The 17812-nt window shown below is 38.7% G+C and overlaps 2 protein-coding genes across 3 annotated transcripts; both read left to right on the plus strand.

The window, feature by feature from the left end:
• The first annotated feature begins 123 nt into the window (after positions 1 to 123).
• Positions 124 to 6644, plus strand: bco1 (beta-carotene oxygenase 1). The gene is made up of 11 exons (XM_058060462.1): positions 124 to 717; positions 788 to 916; positions 994 to 1123; positions 1987 to 2134; positions 2205 to 2355; positions 2593 to 2813; positions 2886 to 3143; positions 3217 to 3322; positions 4299 to 4393; positions 5884 to 5995; positions 6072 to 6644. Exons 1-11 carry the CDS (start codon positions 618 to 620, stop codon positions 6224 to 6226), a joined length of 1605 nt encoding a protein of 534 aa, XP_057916445.1. The 5' UTR covers positions 124 to 617; the 3' UTR covers positions 6227 to 6644.
• Positions 6645 to 11898: 5254 nt separating this feature from the next.
• On the plus strand, positions 11899 to 17433 carry zc2hc1a (zinc finger, C2HC-type containing 1A). Of its 2 annotated transcripts, XM_058060671.1 has the most exons (10): positions 11899 to 11972; positions 12515 to 12588; positions 13021 to 13137; positions 13444 to 13470; positions 13806 to 13947; positions 14023 to 14162; positions 15397 to 15499; positions 15581 to 15656; positions 15724 to 15834; positions 16223 to 17433. In XM_058060671.1, the coding sequence occupies exons 1-10, from the start codon at positions 11954 to 11956 to the stop codon at positions 16356 to 16358; spliced, it is 945 nt and encodes a 314-aa protein (XP_057916654.1). In that variant the 5' UTR covers positions 11899 to 11953; the 3' UTR covers positions 16359 to 17433. The 2 variants fall into 2 exon arrangements, with proteins under 2 accessions (XP_057916654.1, XP_057916655.1); XM_058060672.1 differs by lacking the exon at positions 13444 to 13470.
• Positions 17434 to 17812: the final 379 nt, after the last annotated feature.

Raw genomic sequence — 17812 nt, forward strand, 5'->3', positions numbered from 1 at the left:
CAGCTGACAGATAAGAACAGTTAATGGTATTCTATAAACATGTACATAATACCCGATGATAAAGCGAGGTTGCTAAATTGCATATTGCTGAACACGACTAATTTAACAAGTTTTAATATTGGAATTGAATATGAAAAATCAGCAGCTTCCATTTCAGCTTTTGACACAACACAGGCAAAGTGCAAGGCCACTATCGAGAAGCCCACGGGAATACTTGTTTGGAACCTTGCACCCCCCCCTCCCCTTATCATAACACACGTACAACCCCCTTCTCTATCAATAAGTCTAATAGTCTGCTGTTGTCAACATTTGCATTGGAAAATAAGGGAAATATTGTCCAGCCGTGTTTATTATTTATTTGTCGGGGAAAATAAGGTCAGGTATTCCATGCAGGATTTCCTGGAATGATAATGAGGACACAAAGGATGTAAAGTCAGGGAAAAAAAAATAGAAAATCATCATTGAGGTTAGTGTTGCACTGAAAAATCATGATTTGGTGAGCACATTTTGCAGGATATGTGCACTCACTGCACTCAGATTAGATAACCAGCCTCTCGTGTTCTCTTGTCCCTCCCCCTGGCAAAGAGCTTTAAAAGGAGTGGTTTGCACATTGTCGTATGTCTTCAGACTTCACCACAAGCACACCACACCACATCAGCATGGACTTCTCCAAAAATGCAACAGAGCAACCAGAGCCTCTTAAGGCTGAAGTGAAAGGTACTATTTTTTTTTTTAGTTTCTCAAAGACATTCCACTGAGTATGTTTTTTTTTTTTGTCTGACTTCAGGGAACATCCCTTCCTGGCTGCAAGGCACGCTACTTCGCAACGGTCCCGGGATCTTCTCAGTGGGGGACACCAGCTACAACCACTGGTTTGATGGCATGTCCATCATGCACAGCTTCACCTTCAAGGATGGTCGGCCTCCTCTCGCTCACTTCACTCGTCCTGCTCAGGGGACATAATGAAAAACCCAAATGTTTTTGTTGTCGCAGGCGAAGTGACCCACCGGAGCAGGTTCCTCAGAGGTGACACCTACAAAGCCAACATGGAGTCCAATAGAATTGTTGTATCTGAAATGGGAACGATGGCCTACCCCGACCCGAGCAAGAACTTCATTGTTAAGTGAGCATCTCTCTCTGGGTTTAAAGAAAACAAAGTTATTCTGTTTATGCTAAACAACAGATGCTAAAGTGCACAGATAGTGGGGCGTTGTTTTGTCTGACCATTCATACGGAAATAGTAAAAAAAGTAGTATTTAATTTTAAAGTAAAAGTTACTTCATTCCTGTAGTTATTATACATTTTGACTAACAACGGACACTACCAATTATTTTATTACAAATTTACAATAAAAAATTATTTACTAATTACTATCAAATAAATGAATTCTTAAATTAAAACATAAATTAATCTTTTATTGTGCTAATATTATTCATAATTATTCCGTAATTATTTAGTTCATACACAGTATTTTTTTTATTTTATTAGTTATTTATTAGATATGTTTATATTCATAAAAATGTAATTAGTATTTATTATAATTGTCTCGTAATTATTATTTAATACATATACTGTATAAAATAAAATGATTAAATAATTTAAAGTTATTTATTAGATATTTTTATATTTATATTATATTTTAAAATAATTTTCCCGATTCATTATAATGATCTAATTATAATAATTATTGTGTGTATATATATATATATATATATACAATATTTGAATTATTTAATACATATATTATTACTAAATAAAAAGTATTATATCCTATTTATGTTTTAGTTATTAAATATTTGTGTATATATATATATATTTATATGTTTAAACTTCAATTCATCATAATTATCCAGTGATTATATATACATTATTACTAAACAAAACTTAAATATTACGTGTTTTTAGTCCCCCCCCCCTCATAGCATAGTTAGTTCTTCTGATGTATAATTGCTAATAAAAAATATGCGGAATTATTTCTCTTCCCAGGGCGATCACCTTCCTCAACCACACGGTTCCCGACTTCACAGACAACGGTGCCAGCAATTTCATCAAATACGGTCAGGATTATTTTGCCACCTCGGAAACCAACTACATTCGCAAAATCGACCCCGTCACCTTGGAAACGCTGGACAAGGTAAGCTTCAGCACAAAAAAAAAAAAAGCCGTGTGAAGGGCTCACATTCACCCCAAGTGTTCCCATCCAGGTGGACTACATGAAGTTCCTTCCTGCGAACTTGGCGACATCCCATCCTCACTACGACAAGGACGGCAACGCCTACAACATGGGCACTTCTATAGCCGACAAGGGCAAGACAAAATACATGCTGTTCAAAGTCCCGGCTCTTTCTCAGAAAGGTAAAGGAAACCAGTGACCTGCTCTACTTTGTCCTGACGCCTCGAGTGTCAGCATCCTTATCTGCATTTCAAATTGTAATCAACATACACTTAACATCACAAATGTGTCCAAAGTCTTTATTTATGAATGAAGACTATCATATACTGTAAGTTGATGTAATCAATACAGGCCCCACGGCCCAAAAGTGGTACAGTTTTACGTAAACGGAACAATGAATCAATTTAATTCCACGCCAGACAAGGACAAGAACGTCCTGGCGCTGAAGAACGTCCAGGTGATCTGCTCCGTGCCCTGCCGCTCCCTCCTGACTCCCAGCTACTACCACAGCTTCGGAATGACGGACAACTACTTCATCTTCATCGAGCAGCCCTTCAAGCTGGACATCGTCAAGATGGCCACCGCGTACATGAGAGGCGTCAACTGGGCCAGCTGCTTGAAATTCCACCCGGAAGACAACGTAAAGCGCCGCTTTTATTCCATCGTCTCATCTCGAACATCCATGTGATCTGTTCCCGCCTTTTTTGAACAGACGCTGATCCACCTGATAGACAGGAAGACGGGCAAAGAGGTGGAGACCAAGTACTACACGGAAGCCATGGTGGTCTACCATCACGTCAACGCCTTCGAGGTGGATGGTCACGTCGTTTTTGACGTCATCGCCTACAAGGACAACAGCCTTTATGAGATGTTCTACCTGAGCAAGCTGAAGGACAACCAAGGGCATCACGACCAGAGCTACTCCAAGCCCAGCTACAAGAGATTCGCCATTCCCGTTCGGCCATCCCAGGTCAAAGTCAAAACCTCGACGTTTTCATATTGTTACTTTTTGTACGAAAACCTCACCCCGGTTAATTGTGCAGGGCGCGGCGATCGGAGAGAACGTGGTGAAGGTGAAATGCACCACAGCCAGCGCGGTGAAAGAGAAGGAAGGCAAGCTAGTGTGCCACGCCGAGGTTCTCTGCGAAGGTAAAATGTCGTTAGTACACTAGTTTTAGTCCACTTCAGGATCCATTTTAAGATTCTCTTAATGGTTTTTAAATGTCTTAACGGCATTGGACCTTCTTATTTATCTGATATGCTTTTAACAATACCAAAACCCAGAACAAAAACCCACGTTGAGGCAGCATTTAGTCAATATGGCCCCCACCTGTGGAACAGCCTGCCCGAGAGACTCAGGATTGCGGAGACTGTTGATATTTAAAAAAAAAAAAAAGATTAAAGACACACCTTTTTAATCAGGCTTTTAAGTAATATTTTAAACTTTTTAAAAAATATTTTTGTCCTATTTTATGCTCTTGGTCTTTAGCTTTTAACTCCAGTGTTTCCTCAGGGAGTGGGAAGAAGTCAAGACTTATCTAGTCCCACCCCCCCTAACCACCCAGATTCCAACCTCATCCCAACAAAACATATATTATTTATATATTATTATGATATTATTATTCTAGATTAAAGACACACCTTTTTAATCAGGCTTTTAACTAATATTTTAAAATCTTTTTAGTCCTATTTTATGCTCTTAGTCTTTTTAGCTTTTAACTCCTCAGGGGGGGTCCTCCACACTGGGGGCTGTGTCGGGTCTGCTGAGGGGGTGCCATCCTTGAGTCCCTTCGACCCGGCCGGCTGGGGGTTCCTCCCTTTTGATGTGGGGGTCCACCCGTTTGTCGAAGTCGAGGGGGCCCGGGTGCTGGTCCCCCAATGGCACTTCCTGCGGCTTGTCCCAGTGTGGACGGCCCCAAAGGGGGCGTTTCCTTGATCCTCAGTGCCATGCCATGTCTCCCTACTGTGTGTGTGTTTTTCCTTTTAATTGTGGTAATTGTTTTTAATTCTGTAAAGCACTTTGTGTTGCATGTCTTTGCAGGAAAAGTGCTTGATTTGATTTTCATTTAGTACTTTTTAGCCTTTTTGTATTTTTTTTTCTCATATATTTGTGTGTCTCCATCAGGGTTGGAGCTGCCTCGAATTAACTACGACCTGAACGGCAAGAGCCACCGCTTTGTGTACGGGAACTGTGTGGAGCAATCTGTTCTGGCTAAAGAGGTACTTTTTTTTGGTACTTTGGTGCGTTTCCTTGCATCCCGTCCACTCTCACGGGTCTTTTGAAAAGACGCATGTAAGGACATGCATTGTTCAAACGGGACATTGTCTTACCAGATTGCATGAATGAGGGACGACACAGGGTGGGAAGCTGTTACCCACGGGGGCGCTTCAAGCGACGACGCCGCGCACTAAGCTAACACAAACAATGGAAAGAACGGAAGTCCATTAGGTTTCGGTAGTAAAGAAAGTATACTATAAAGAGCTTCCCCTCATTCTGACCGTACGCCCAAATCATCTTTGACGTCAGCCAGAGGAAACGCGCACGGGCACGTATCTGGGGTCTGTCAACAGGATGGTGTTTATTCTTCCCCTTTAAGAGACCCAACATCCTCTCTTTAACTTCCTGGTGTGTCTAATCAGTTTTCATCAAACGTAATCAGAGTCACGGTGTAGCCGTTAGCAAGAATTTAGCATCGTACGTCGACGTTTGTTTACCTGAGGCCGTTTGTTTGTATTGCACAGCACAGCATCGATGGTGCGTTCAAGGACAGCCGAACAAAGTGTGAAATCTCATTGCATGACAAACGTTATCAGTAAAGATAAAGACATAAAAATAGTGGGATTTTTAAAAATGTAAATGATTATCCATTTGAGGTGTTTTTAAACCATGTTTAATTATGAAAATTAATTAAAAGCAAATTTAAACATGACAAAAAATTAAATATTGTAGATGCAAATTAAATGAAAACATTTTTAAAGCCATAGCATTATAAATAAATCTGTGAATAAATAAAATATGCACATTAAAAGTAAAAAAATTTAACATTTATAAATTTTTTATAATGATTTTTTAAAGTATTTTTTGAGAAACAAATATAAAAGGTTTTAATTAGTATAACAATGAATTACTACAAGTAAATTAAAATATGATATGCGGTTGGCCCACCATGCAGGCTGTATAGGCAAAATGACAGCTACTATATTAAAAAATTATTTATAAAAGGCTTTAATTATTTAGAAAATACATTAAAAGTAATGAATTACAAATTTACAATATACAGCTTATTTTCAGAGAAAAAATGTAAGATTTATTCTATTTATAAACTGTTAAATTATCAAAAACAAAACATAATTTTTTAAAGAAATTGTAAAATATGGCCTATTTTTTGATGGAAAAAAAATTAGTACATTAAAAAAATTTAAAAAAATATGTACATATACTTTTTTTTTTTTTACTCAAGATCTGCCAATGTGTTGGGTCATGAATGGTGAGCATTTCCAGCAATGAGTTTACACGGATGGCCCTTAAACAATTATACTTTACAGCTCTTATCTGGAGATATGGCCCTCAACTGGGACAAAGGTGATAAGATATGGCGCTTGCTTCGTCTCGTGGCAATGAGTCAGAAGCTATGATCTGTTATAATAATGCTCTATAATATGCCCTCTCATAATAATGCATTGTCCTTTCTGCTGACATTTGACTGCAGATCGGCAAGTTTGACATCGAAAGCAAGCAACTGCTGACCTGGAGCGAAGACAACTGCTGGCCGTCCGAGCCGGTCTTTGTGCCGAGACCCGACGGCGAGGCGGAGGATGACGGTGAGCGCTACAATGTCATCAGGTACACTTGCACACCCCCTAATTGTGACTATATATCGGTCTGCCATGTTTGTAGGCGTGGTGTTAGCATCTGTGATCAACACCAACCCCGATCAGTCTAACTTCATCCTGATTCTCGACGGCAGAACATTCAAGGAAGTAGCTCGGGGGTATGTGAACACTGACCTCCAAAAAGACATGCATGGATTTTTTATCCCTTTCGGAAATTAGCCTTTTATTGTATACATTTCCAAATATTTCGGAGAACTGTGCCAAAAAAAAAAAAAAAAACGATTGTAATATGATGCAACATATAGTACTATATATCCCCATGTTATTCTCTATTGTTGCTGTTTTTGGTGCTATTTTCTTTCACTATTGAAGAAAATGAAGGAAATTGATTGCAACAATAAATCCATAAAGTGGGTGTAGTCATCATTCTCAAGGTCTTTACCTCGAGGGAATCATGTGACCAGTCGCGGCTGTATATTATTGCATCACACTGACCTAGTCTAACATGTTGGAAACATGGCAAAGTCAGTGTTGACGTGATAAAAAAGACTGCATGCACCACTTGGAAATAATTTTTTGAATTAAAAATTTTAATTAAATTTTTTTTAATGTGAGAAAAAAAACACAGAATGAAGTTGTAATTTTTGGAAAATTAATATGGGAATAAAGAGAATAAAATTAGGAAAAAAACAGCAGTAATTTTATGACAACAAAGTCAAATTTGTTTTCTAATGAGAAAAAAGGCACAATTTTTGGAGAATACACAAAATTTAATTTTAGTATCATACAGTTTAAATATTTAAATATAAAAAATATTTTTTATTATAATATGACATAGAAAAATAAAACTAAATACATGTAAAGTTGTAATTTGTGGTGGGGGAAATTTATAACATGGGCATAAAGTTGAAATATTTTGAAAATGAACTAAATATAAAATGTCCCATGCACTCCTGCCATGTGTAAGATAGGCCACTAGATGGAGACAAAGCAAGTAATTATGCTGGAAATGAGTTTGCGCCCTCTTGTGGTCACTAGCCGCCATTACACAGCGAGGTCACGACAACCTGGAGAGCCATCATATTATTATTATTGTATTTTTAATAATTGTATTGAACACCAACCAAACTCAGTGTTTCCATAGAGTCAAATTTATTCATTTAACCAGTCAAAAAAAATGACACCAAGTTATAAATAAGGGCAGTGGACAGCAAGGTTTGTAAACGGCTCATAAAAATATAGACAATATGGAAGGAAAATAGACCCGTGTCCCCACCCTATCCCACCCTAATCACATCTTTTATTATTACATTGATCACGTGTACATAAATGAAAGCATGTGCACAGTGTAAACGTATCTCCATCCCATAGATGACGCAATCACAAAGGAGTGGATTCAATATAACAACATTTGTGTTTGACTAAAAGATCACTAATTAATTAATAATCACTACGATTATCATATGAAATGAGTCAGTATTTAAAAATCATAATGCAGTAAACTCAGATATTACACAATAAATCAAAACAGTGCTGCCATCTTCAGGCCATTTGTTTAAATAGCAGTTTGTGGGGAGACCACCCTGTTGCTAATGGAATAAAAACAGCCTGTCCATTCAAGAAAGAATTCAATCCGATCTCGGACTCTTCCAAAGTGCGGTGTTGCTTGAAGAAGGATGGGCGGTTAAGGCCTGTGGGAATGACCCTTGACCCCTTCTTTCATTTCCTGAGTGGGCTTTCAGTGAAAGGTGGAACCCGCCGACATGTTTAGTTTTATTTTTCACTGGCTGTCCTCGTCTTTCGATGACAACTTGCTTTTCTCTGAGTCTTCTTCACCTTCACCAGCTGGGGGGGGACAAGTAGGCAAGTTTATTTTGAAGGTCTCACCCGGCACTTCCTTGAGCGACAAAATTAACTATTAACAATGAACTAAAGACTTATGTTGACTGAGGAAAGGAAGGGCAAGCTTGCTGAAAATGAGTAAACAGCGCCTCCCTTGGCCGAAGCGAGTAATGCACCCCAAGTGATTGGACTTTGAGCTGTGACAGAGCTGCGTTTATCAATAAAAGTCATCCCATGGACTTTGGTCTGTATCAGACGCTCCAAAAGTGGCACAAATTACAGTTCAACTGACATTTATTATTCAAAATATGGCTCAAATATCAGAATCCAGCGCCAACCATTTAAAGCAGGGGTGTCCTGTTTTGGGAGAATGATATGGAAGAGATTATTCAATAACCATTTTTGGCATTTTTTTGGTCACAGCATATGAGTATTTTTAGCCGTTTCCATGAGTCGACATTTATAGTGACACTTAAGACTATCATGCTCGGTGTTAGCATGCTAACATTACCATCATAGCATTTTTAGCTATTTTCATAGGTAGACACAATCATGCTAGGTGTTAGCATGCTAACATTATCATAGTAGCATTTTTAGCTATTTTCATTGGTAGACACAATCATGCTAAGTGTTAGCATGCTAACATTATCATAGTAGCATTTTTAGCTATTTTCATTGGTATACACTATCATGCTAGGTGTTAGAATGCTAACATAACCATAGTAGCATTTTTAGTTATTTTCATAGGTAGACACTGTCATGCTAGGTGTTAGAATGCTAACATTACCATAGTAGCATTTTTAACTATTTTCATTGGTAGACACTATCATGCTAGGTGTTAGCATGCTAACATTACTATAGTAGCATTTTAGCTATTTTCATAGGTAGACACTCTTATGCTAGGTGTTAGCATGCTAACATTAACATAGTAGCATTTTAGCTATTTTCATAGGTAGACACAATCATGCTAGGTGTTAGAATGCTAACATTAACATAGTAGCATTTTTAGCTATTTTCATTGGTAAACACTATCATGCTAGGTGTTGGAATGCTAATATTCCCATCGTAGCATTTTAGCTATTTTTATAGGTAGACATGATCATGCTAGGTGTTAGAATGCTACCATTACCATAGTAGCATTTTTAGCTATTTTCATAGGTAGACACTATCATGCTAGGTGTTAGCATTGCTAGCATTGGAACATTACCATCGTAGCATTTTTAGCTATTTTCATAGACACTATTATGCTAGGTGTAAGCATGTTAATGTTAATATTTTTGCATTGCTAGCATGCTAACATGAGCATACTAGCATTTTTTCCCCATTTTCATGAATGCGAAGTTAAGCAGACGTGTACTATCATGCTAGGTTCAAAATGTTAGTATCATTGTGAGCATGCTAACATGCTATTGTTTAGCATTTTCAGAAGTACGCACTTATAGAAACACTTTATGTACACAGGCTAATATTTGTGTATTAAATCACAATATGGGGGAAATATGGCTCTTGGTGGGGGTCTGTTATGAATTCATTTCTGTTAGAAAGTGTTTCCTGTTTATTTATTTTGATAATGGCCAGAGTTTGACCCTGTCAGAGATCACCTGCTTTGTTGATGTTGAGCTGCGCCAGGCTCGCCGACAGGTCTGCGGGTCCCGGCTCCCGGGGGTCCGCTGGGATGTCGTGAATGGCGTTCCTGCGACCGGACCGTCGAGAGGCGATGAAGTCCTCATAGGTCGCCTCCACATCCGTCATGTCGGCCACGTCTCACCATGGCAGGGGCCTGCGCTCCCTAAACACGTGGCAACAACGCGACACACGTTGACTTTGGAGGCGTTCGATACCATCGCATCACTTATAGGTCAGTTGCCCACAGTCATTTGGAGCATGGTGCCAACCAGCAACCGCTGGCTATTTTTAGATCCCATGCGAGTGAGCGTGCAGCTGCTCCGAATGGTGTCAACATGGGCAAGACCCCCACAGATGTTGTTGACCTCAGCCAAGGAAAAAGGCCCACGATTACCGCCTCTCCCATGCACACACGAGGAGGAAACACCGGGATGTTTTAAGCCTCGCTATGCAATATTAATTTGCAACTTTTCATAATTTAAACACACTCGTGATGTAGCCTGCCTTTCGCCTTGTGGTAACACACACTGGAAAAAAAATGAGGCAGCAGGACAAAAGTATCGGGACATGCACTTTTCCGAGTACAGGAAGTGAAAATAGAACATAAAACAGTGGCAGGAAGTCTATTCATTCATCCGGAATAACTTTTGGAGGTGATGTTGGGCCTGTTTCTATTCCAGCTCATCCTTACGGGAACCATATTTAGTTACTTGGGACAAGCTAATCGACTAAAAATGTTTTTTTTTAAGCTATAGTACATTTTTAATTATAATAGTGACATCACTATAATTAAAGACATTGTTTTTACATATTTAACTAAGCATGTATAAGGTGTATATGTCCCTAACTAAATAAATTATATTTTTTGTATTTGTGAGGTGCATTCATGTGTGAATAAAGCTATTATTGTTACTGTCATGCTACCACGAATCATGGTTATTAATATTAAAAACATAGGACTTTTCCATTGTATTAGACTCTATTGAATGACAGTCTTGCCATAATTCCATATATAATCTGCCTAATATTGCAGATTAAGAAGAACAATATTTCAATATTTTGCCATCAAGCAGAGAAGGGGCGTTGCAGAGCATATTGTTTTGCACAAAGGTGGTCAAATATTAAAAAAAAAATCCCAGAGGTGACAATAAAATATGAATGTGTACGTGCAATTTACGCACAAACGGATTGTAACAATAAAGCGACGTGCACGTCTCTGGAACAGGCCCCTCCCGGTAAAGATAAATCACATGGCTTATATTGCATTCATTTGTCACAAAAACACCCAAAAATTATTATTCCTTACCTGTTGAGGTGTAAAAGGCTCCTAAATAATCACAAGAAGGGGTCAACTACTTCAGGTGGAAGCCTGCTTGGGCATTTCTCGTCGCGCTCTCAAAATAGGATCACTCGCGTCAAGGTAGCGATTGGAGAATACAAGTGTTTCCGGTTGGCTTTTCAAAATAAAGTTTAACAAGTGAGAGAGGTAGAACAGCGATCCTATTGTTATGCCCACGAGGCTTTTTTCTCATAGCATCTGTTTGTCTCTTACTCCATTCAGAAGGCACATATGGTCTCAATATGGCGTACAGAGACACAATGTTGGCTTTATGAGCGTTTTAGTGTTCTGAGTAAACAATACGAGGACAGTTTTGAGGAATACTGTAGACATTACGCAAGTAATAATCACACACACATGCATTGGTGCAGGAAATATAAATATTATTTTGATAATCCAGATTAGAAACAGAAGTTTCCTCCCACGCCCCACCTGCTGGTCAGTGTGCACATTACATCAACATTAACAACCAATAGGATGCTCAGATGTTGACATGTTCAGTGCATAACACAGGCCAGTTGCTATTGGTAGCCAAAGATGACTTGAGTCAAGATAGTTGCCCTTAATTATCCACGTCGAAGCTTTTTTATTTGTGTGATTAATAGTGGACCTCTGACAGGGAAATACCAAAACTGGTATATAATATACGACATAAACTTTTCACCATTCGTAGTTTTTAATTAATTGAATCCATAATAAGCTATCAAAGAAACGAAGTACATTAGCAACCAACCAAATATGACAATACATTAAAAGTAATTAATTACAAATTTACAATATACAGCTTATTTTCAGAGAAAATATTTTTTGTATGAGTGCTGAATGGCGAGCAATCAGGGATCCGCTGTATTTCCAGCAATACATGTATACACGGATGGCCCTTAAACAATTATACTGTACAGCTATTTAAAGAATATACGTTTTGACAATAACATCATACATAATGTTTATGGAGCATGTATTGTGAATGAAAATATTATAGTTTCCCCCAAGCCTCGCTGTATATTTGTATTTTTTTAAGATAAAGCAATCCATTTCCGGTGCCTTTTGGCAAAACCGGAAGTACTTGTACGTTATTTCTCTTGCTTCATCCGGCGATTATCCATTCTCTTATACAGCTGACCATAACCAAACATTAAATGATGGACAATTTCGAAGGTAAGTCAAATAACTGTGTTTGCTGTGCCTTTATGTGTTACATGTACGCACAGGCACGTTGTTTAGTTGTCAATTGTTGTGGGAGTCATTCACTGCCAGTTTTTTTGACAGCGACTTCTTATTGTTTGGGTCTTTTGTAGCCCCTGCCATGCTAGGTAACGTTTGGCGTCTCAAGCTAGCTACCATAAAGGGCGGTATCGTTGTGTTTGTAATGGGGGAGTTAGCATACATTGCTAACGAATTCATATTGTAGACACATAAATGGCTTTAAATCGTCGTTATGTACGACCCGAGCCCCTGACAAGGTTCTCCGAAGCCACACTATGCTGTACTGTTTAATGCACATAATGGGTCGTTATCATCCAGGAACTGTTTGATCACGTGATGCCGGTGGATACCATAAAGCAGATGCTTGCTGATGTAGACCTGTTTGTAATTGTATCATATCTCTAACATGTAGCAGAGTTTTTAGCATTGCCAGTGGCATGCTCTTTGATTTATTTGTTTTAATATACTAAATACAATCTCTCATTCCTTCACAGATGAGGAAACTCCTCCTGTTGGAGATCTATCACAGTGTAACACTTGCAAAAGAATGTTCTTCCCGAAAGTCCTGGTAACGCCAACACACGCAAACCTAACACACACAGCAATGATAGTGACTGAGGCACCACATTGACTCGATTTTTTTGAGACAGCACATCTAAAAAAAAAAAAAAAGAAAAAAGATTTCAGTCACTGTCCCTGGGGCAAGATTGGGTCCCCCCAATTGGGTCCCCCCTTGCTCCTGAAGCTAAAACCAGTTCCAAATTGTAACACCATAAACACGTCAGTCACTTACATGCTGCAAGATCAAAATTCCTCTTATTTTTGTAATCCGAGCATAAACAACATGTGTTTTTTTAACATTATTAGAGCCCTCTAACATGAACTAACACCCCTATAGTCATGTTTACACTTGTATTTATGTTTTTATTTTGTAAAAACACAGTCAGTCACATAAATGCTGCAAGATAAAAATTCCTCTATTTTTTTTTTCATCTCTTAGGAGAAACATTCCAAAATCTGCCAAAAGTCAGCAGCGAAAAGGAGGAAGGTTTTTGACTCCAGCAGGCAACGAGCACAGGGAACCGACATCCCCACACTCAAACCCCTCAAACCAAAGGTAAGATCACAAAAACAAGGAGAGGGCGACTCGGGTTGCCATTTTACATTTAGAATTTTGCAGCTATACACTCATTACGGTTATAATATCAAAATATATGAATGAATATGTAAATATGGCCCATTCATTTTTGCCGAAATTGTTGTAATGTTCAGTGAGATACACAAGCACCAGACTTGATCACTAGATTAACAGGCATTTATTGCAGGTTTATTGCACCCCCACATTTATAGTAATACAAAATGTCTGCCAATGAAAAATAAAATGTAGTTTTGCTAGAACAAATCCAACTATTTTATATTTCAGTCACAAAGTTCATCTTCTTCTCAGAAAGTAAGTTGATTTTGTTTTGCTGTTGTGTTTTTTTTTTTTTTTTTTCAAAAATGACACTCATTCGTCTTGAGCTGGACTTCCTAACTGTGCCGTGATTCCAGCAACTGCTTTACACTTGGCTGTATGCTTCTAATTCTTTCCTTCTAAATTGGTAACAGATGCATGTGCTTATTAAAAATTAACATGGACGGTCATTAGAAGGCATTCGATTTGATGTGCTATTGTTTTTTCATTGAGTCATAGTTCCATTTTAGTTAAGACCCCTACGTGATGTCTATGATGTTTCCAGACGTGTTGGTCAAAATATCCTCTCTGCTGCATATCCTCCACCCCAGGCGGAGCCCCCTAAAAAGGCGTCCAACTGGCGCAAGAAACACGATGACTTCATCGCAGCCATCAAGGCTTCCAAGGCCAGCATGAAGGCCATGAAGGACGGTGCTCCTTTGCCGCCACCTCCGCCTCCTACGTATGACCCAGGTCAGCTATATTGTTTACCGTTTGTAAAAAAAAAATTGCAGTAATTTCTTGATCTTCTACCATGTGCCTCCCCAGATCTTATTCAGTGTCCGTACTGCCAGCGGAGGTTCAACGAAAGCGCCGCCCAAGGCCACATTAAGTTCTGTCAGGATCAGGCCGCCCGCATGGCCATCAAGAATAAGTCGAGTGATGCCAAGAAACCTCTTCGCACACAGGTATTGGTCATTGGAACTGTCTCTAGTTGCATTTGTGTCTTTATAGCGATGTAGTCATCCCTCATTTATCACAGTTAACTGGTGTCAGACACAACAGTGATAAGGGAATTTCTACAAAGTAGCATTCCTTATTGTATTATTTGTGCTTTTTTGTTACTAAAAATTCTGATGTGGCGATATATTACAGTACTCTTAATGAGCCGCAGCTCCCCATTGCTGGCAGCACTCATGCACCATTACATTAGCCACATATACATAGACCCAAATATTCCAATTACATTCGGGTTATTTGCACAAATGGAAAGAATTGAACCTCATTCCGAAACAAAAAAATGGAGGCGAGCAATCGGCACTGGACTGCTGCGGAAAGTTTGTTTTTGATTCAAACAAAATTTGGTAATGGTTTTATTTCATTTGAACATGCATCAGATTACAATTGAATGCATCACATAATCAATTCACAGTTCCACATGTCCAAAAAGGAGTAGGAAGAAGCAAAGCTTATTAAATCCTACCCCTTCATCTGGTACTTTTACAATTAGTAACTGTTACATTTGTTCACTTCCTGCTTTCTAGAATGTAATTTAAGTTTTATTTTTTATTTTATTAATATTTTTTATTTTATTAATATTTTTTATTTTTATTATTTTAGTTTTATTTTATTTTTTAACTTAATTAATTAATTTTAATTATTACATTTTTTTCAATTTAAAAAAAATAAAATTATAATTTTTTTGTCACGTACTGAAGTACAAGTTGATATGAGCATACAATGACATAATGGGTACCATAGTAAGTGTCAATATAGTGATATACGTATATAGCACATCATGACTGGTTCAAGACTCTTCATCCTTGTATTTAGCAAACATCAACTCCTTGTATTGTTTCTTGAATTGGCTCATCGTTGTGCATTGTTTGATTTCCTTACTCAATCCATCCCATAGTTTGATTCCACATACTGAAATGCTATGGCTTTTTAACGTAGTCCTAGCATAGAAGTGTTTCAGATTTAGTTCTTTACGGAAGTTATTGCAACAACTGAAAGAAAAACTCGAGGAAGTCGGGATCACGTGATGTTGGTGTTTACATTTTACTGCGTATACCCCATTGACTATTCTGGTTGATTATAGCGGCGCATGTAAACACGCATTTGGAATATTCCTTTCCATGTATACCATTGCTTTCCTCCTCATGTAAACGTGGCTATTGACTGACTATTACCCCCCCGCAGTACAAGCCTCCAGCTCCGGTCAAGAAAACCAGCTCTGCAGCGTCAACCATCCCCTCGGCCTCCTCCCGCCTACCTCAGCGATCAGGTCTTGGCCAGACGACTGGTAACACTTCAGTAGTAGAGTCCATACAGCATATTTTCTACAGCACACTTTGCATTGAGTCTATACTACTACTACTACTAGGGGTCCCTTCCAATAAGACCTCGTCGGCACCTCCGATGAGGACTAACACGTCTGGACTCACAAGTCCTGGGTCTGGGTGAGCAAACACACACTCTTAAGTGTAGCCTAATGGATAGCATCTTTACTATTTATCTACGTGTCAGTGTGGGAATGAAGAACCGAGCAGTGAGCTCCGGGTACGGTTCTGTGAGGAACACTCCAGCTGGAAGAGGGCCGCTCAACAAGAAGAAACAAGAAGACGCTTACATAATGAGGTACGCCAAACCCCCCCCTCCCTCCCTGGAAGACATTATTTGTCAGTTCGACTGAAAGGAGTGCAAAGCACAGCCTAAATTATCCTGACCTCTTGTGGTCAAGTCGTTCATTGCATCTGCAGTGCTTTCCTATTCATGGAAGTCCTGCCATGTAAACACATAACATCTAACAATAATAAAAAAATATGATTCTATACATATTTTTATGTCTAAATATTACCTTTTATTTGTATTTATACATAGAGCAACCATGCACACAGAATAAGCTATTTACTTTCCCCCCCATAAATGAACTGGTTAATAATCCACACGTTTTGATTTCAAGTCATACCAACACACAAAGGTCGCTTCTTTATCTGGCCGTGTGTCACTATTTTTTTTTTTTCAGGAATGACATGGACAGCGGGGACAATGTCGGCAACGGCGAAATAAAGACCAAGTTTTGTCACTCCTGCGGTACCAGGTACCCGATAGAATCGGCCAAATTCTGCTGCGAGTGCGGCATCAGGAGGCTGCGTATTTAAGAAATATGATGTATTATTGTTTCTATTTATGTTTTCCACCCTGTCACTTCAAGCCCAATTGAAAGCTATGAATCGATGCTTTTTTAGTAAAGCCGCGTTAGCTTAGGTTACAGCCTTCAACTTTGTGAGATAAAACAAACCCCCCCCTCCGCCCTCCCAACAGAATCTCGTATTAGTTAAAGTGTATCACAGGATATCCACTTAATGTTTGAGTCTTTGAGTCACATTATTGATGCAAAAAGGGTTTGGTTATCAGGTAAAAAAAAAAATAGGGAGCGTATAGCAGAGACGTGTTATGTAAGGAATGAGCTCCGAGCTTGTTTTGAAAAGGTGAAAAATGAAAGTTAAGTGTGGCATGAATCTGTAGAGAAGTGGGTGTTATTTCACTCACCCCCCCTGTGGCTCAATCTTCAGCCGAGCATGCCGGAAAACGGCGTCTCCATTTCCTCGTAGCAGAATTTGTTCCTTTCCAAGTGCAATACGATTCACTACTGAAGAAAATGTCTGGTTTTTTATTTTTTCATTTTTTTTTTAAATGAAAACTTAGGAGATAAAAAAGAAATCTCAATTGTTTCACAATTGTGACTGTCCTGACATATCCCAACCAATGTAGCATTCCCAGAATCCCATATATTCCCTTTTCTTATTCCCACTTCTCCATTCCGTTTTATTTTACCGGATGAAAAATGACTGCATTGTATATTTTGTTTTTATTTGCCAAACTCTATATTGTTGTGGTATTCAGAGACTGAAAGTAATCTGGGTGAAATACTGCATTAAACCTTAGAATTTGGCAGGAAATGGTACAAAAATACTACATCTCTGCGTGTGCAAAAATGTTATTCAATGAAAGCAGTAAAGATTGCAGTTTTGCGTTGTTTATCGCAGTACCATTTATAGATTTAATATTTTTGTAATCCGAGCGTAAACAACATGTGGTTTTTAACATTATTAGAGCCCTCTAACATGAACTAACACCCCTATAGTCACATTTACGCTTGTATTTATGTTTTTATTTTGTATAGTCGCTTGTTTTTAGAACGTTTTTCTTGACTTGCAGTATATCAGTATGACACTCCACCCCCCCCCCCCCCCCCCCCCCCCCCCCCACAGTAGATTTCTGTGTCACCAGGTCACGAGAGTGTCTGACTGTAAACCTGCTGGTTTATGTATAACTACCTCCACCCCCGTTATACTTGGAGTATAAGCTCATTGTTTCTTTTAAAAACATAGGCGTATTTTTTTTTTTTATAAAATACAAAGATAAAGTAAGATGCATTCAAAGACCTCATGATGATATTGTACACTGATCACTAGGTGTTATTAATGTTACTGTAATGTTCAGTGAGACAAGCACCAGACTGACAAAACAACAGACTTTTATTGCAGATTTTAATGATGTCAGGGACAATAATCCCTAAAGGGGGGGGGGTACTGTTGTGACCGTAACCCAC

Source organism: Doryrhamphus excisus, chromosome 21 (genome assembly GCF_030265055.1).
Source record: "Doryrhamphus excisus isolate RoL2022-K1 chromosome 21, RoL_Dexc_1.0, whole genome shotgun sequence".
Taxonomy (NCBI): domain Eukaryota; kingdom Metazoa; phylum Chordata; class Actinopteri; order Syngnathiformes; family Syngnathidae; genus Doryrhamphus; species Doryrhamphus excisus.

What these genes read in the sequence shown, in the direction of transcription:
- bco1 (XM_058060462.1), top strand. Translation starts at nt 618, where the DNA reads ATGTCTTCAGACTTCACCACAAGCACACCACACCACATCAGCATGGAC. An exon ending in TCTTAAGGCTGAAGTGAAAG is followed by an intron (nt 718 to 787) that starts GTACTATTTTTT and finishes GTCTGACTTCAG; the next exon opens with GGAACATCCCTTCCTGGCTG. An exon ending in CAGCTTCACCTTCAAGGATG is followed by an intron (nt 917 to 993) that starts GTCGGCCTCCTC and finishes TTGTTGTCGCAG; the next exon opens with GCGAAGTGACCCACCGGAGC.
- zc2hc1a (XM_058060671.1), top strand. An exon ending in GCCTCCTACGTATGACCCAG is followed by an intron (nt 13,948 to 14,022) that starts GTCAGCTATATT and finishes GTGCCTCCCCAG; the next exon opens with ATCTTATTCAGTGTCCGTAC. An exon ending in AGAAACCTCTTCGCACACAG is followed by an intron (nt 14,163 to 15,396) that starts GTATTGGTCATT and finishes ACCCCCCCGCAG; the next exon opens with TACAAGCCTCCAGCTCCGGT.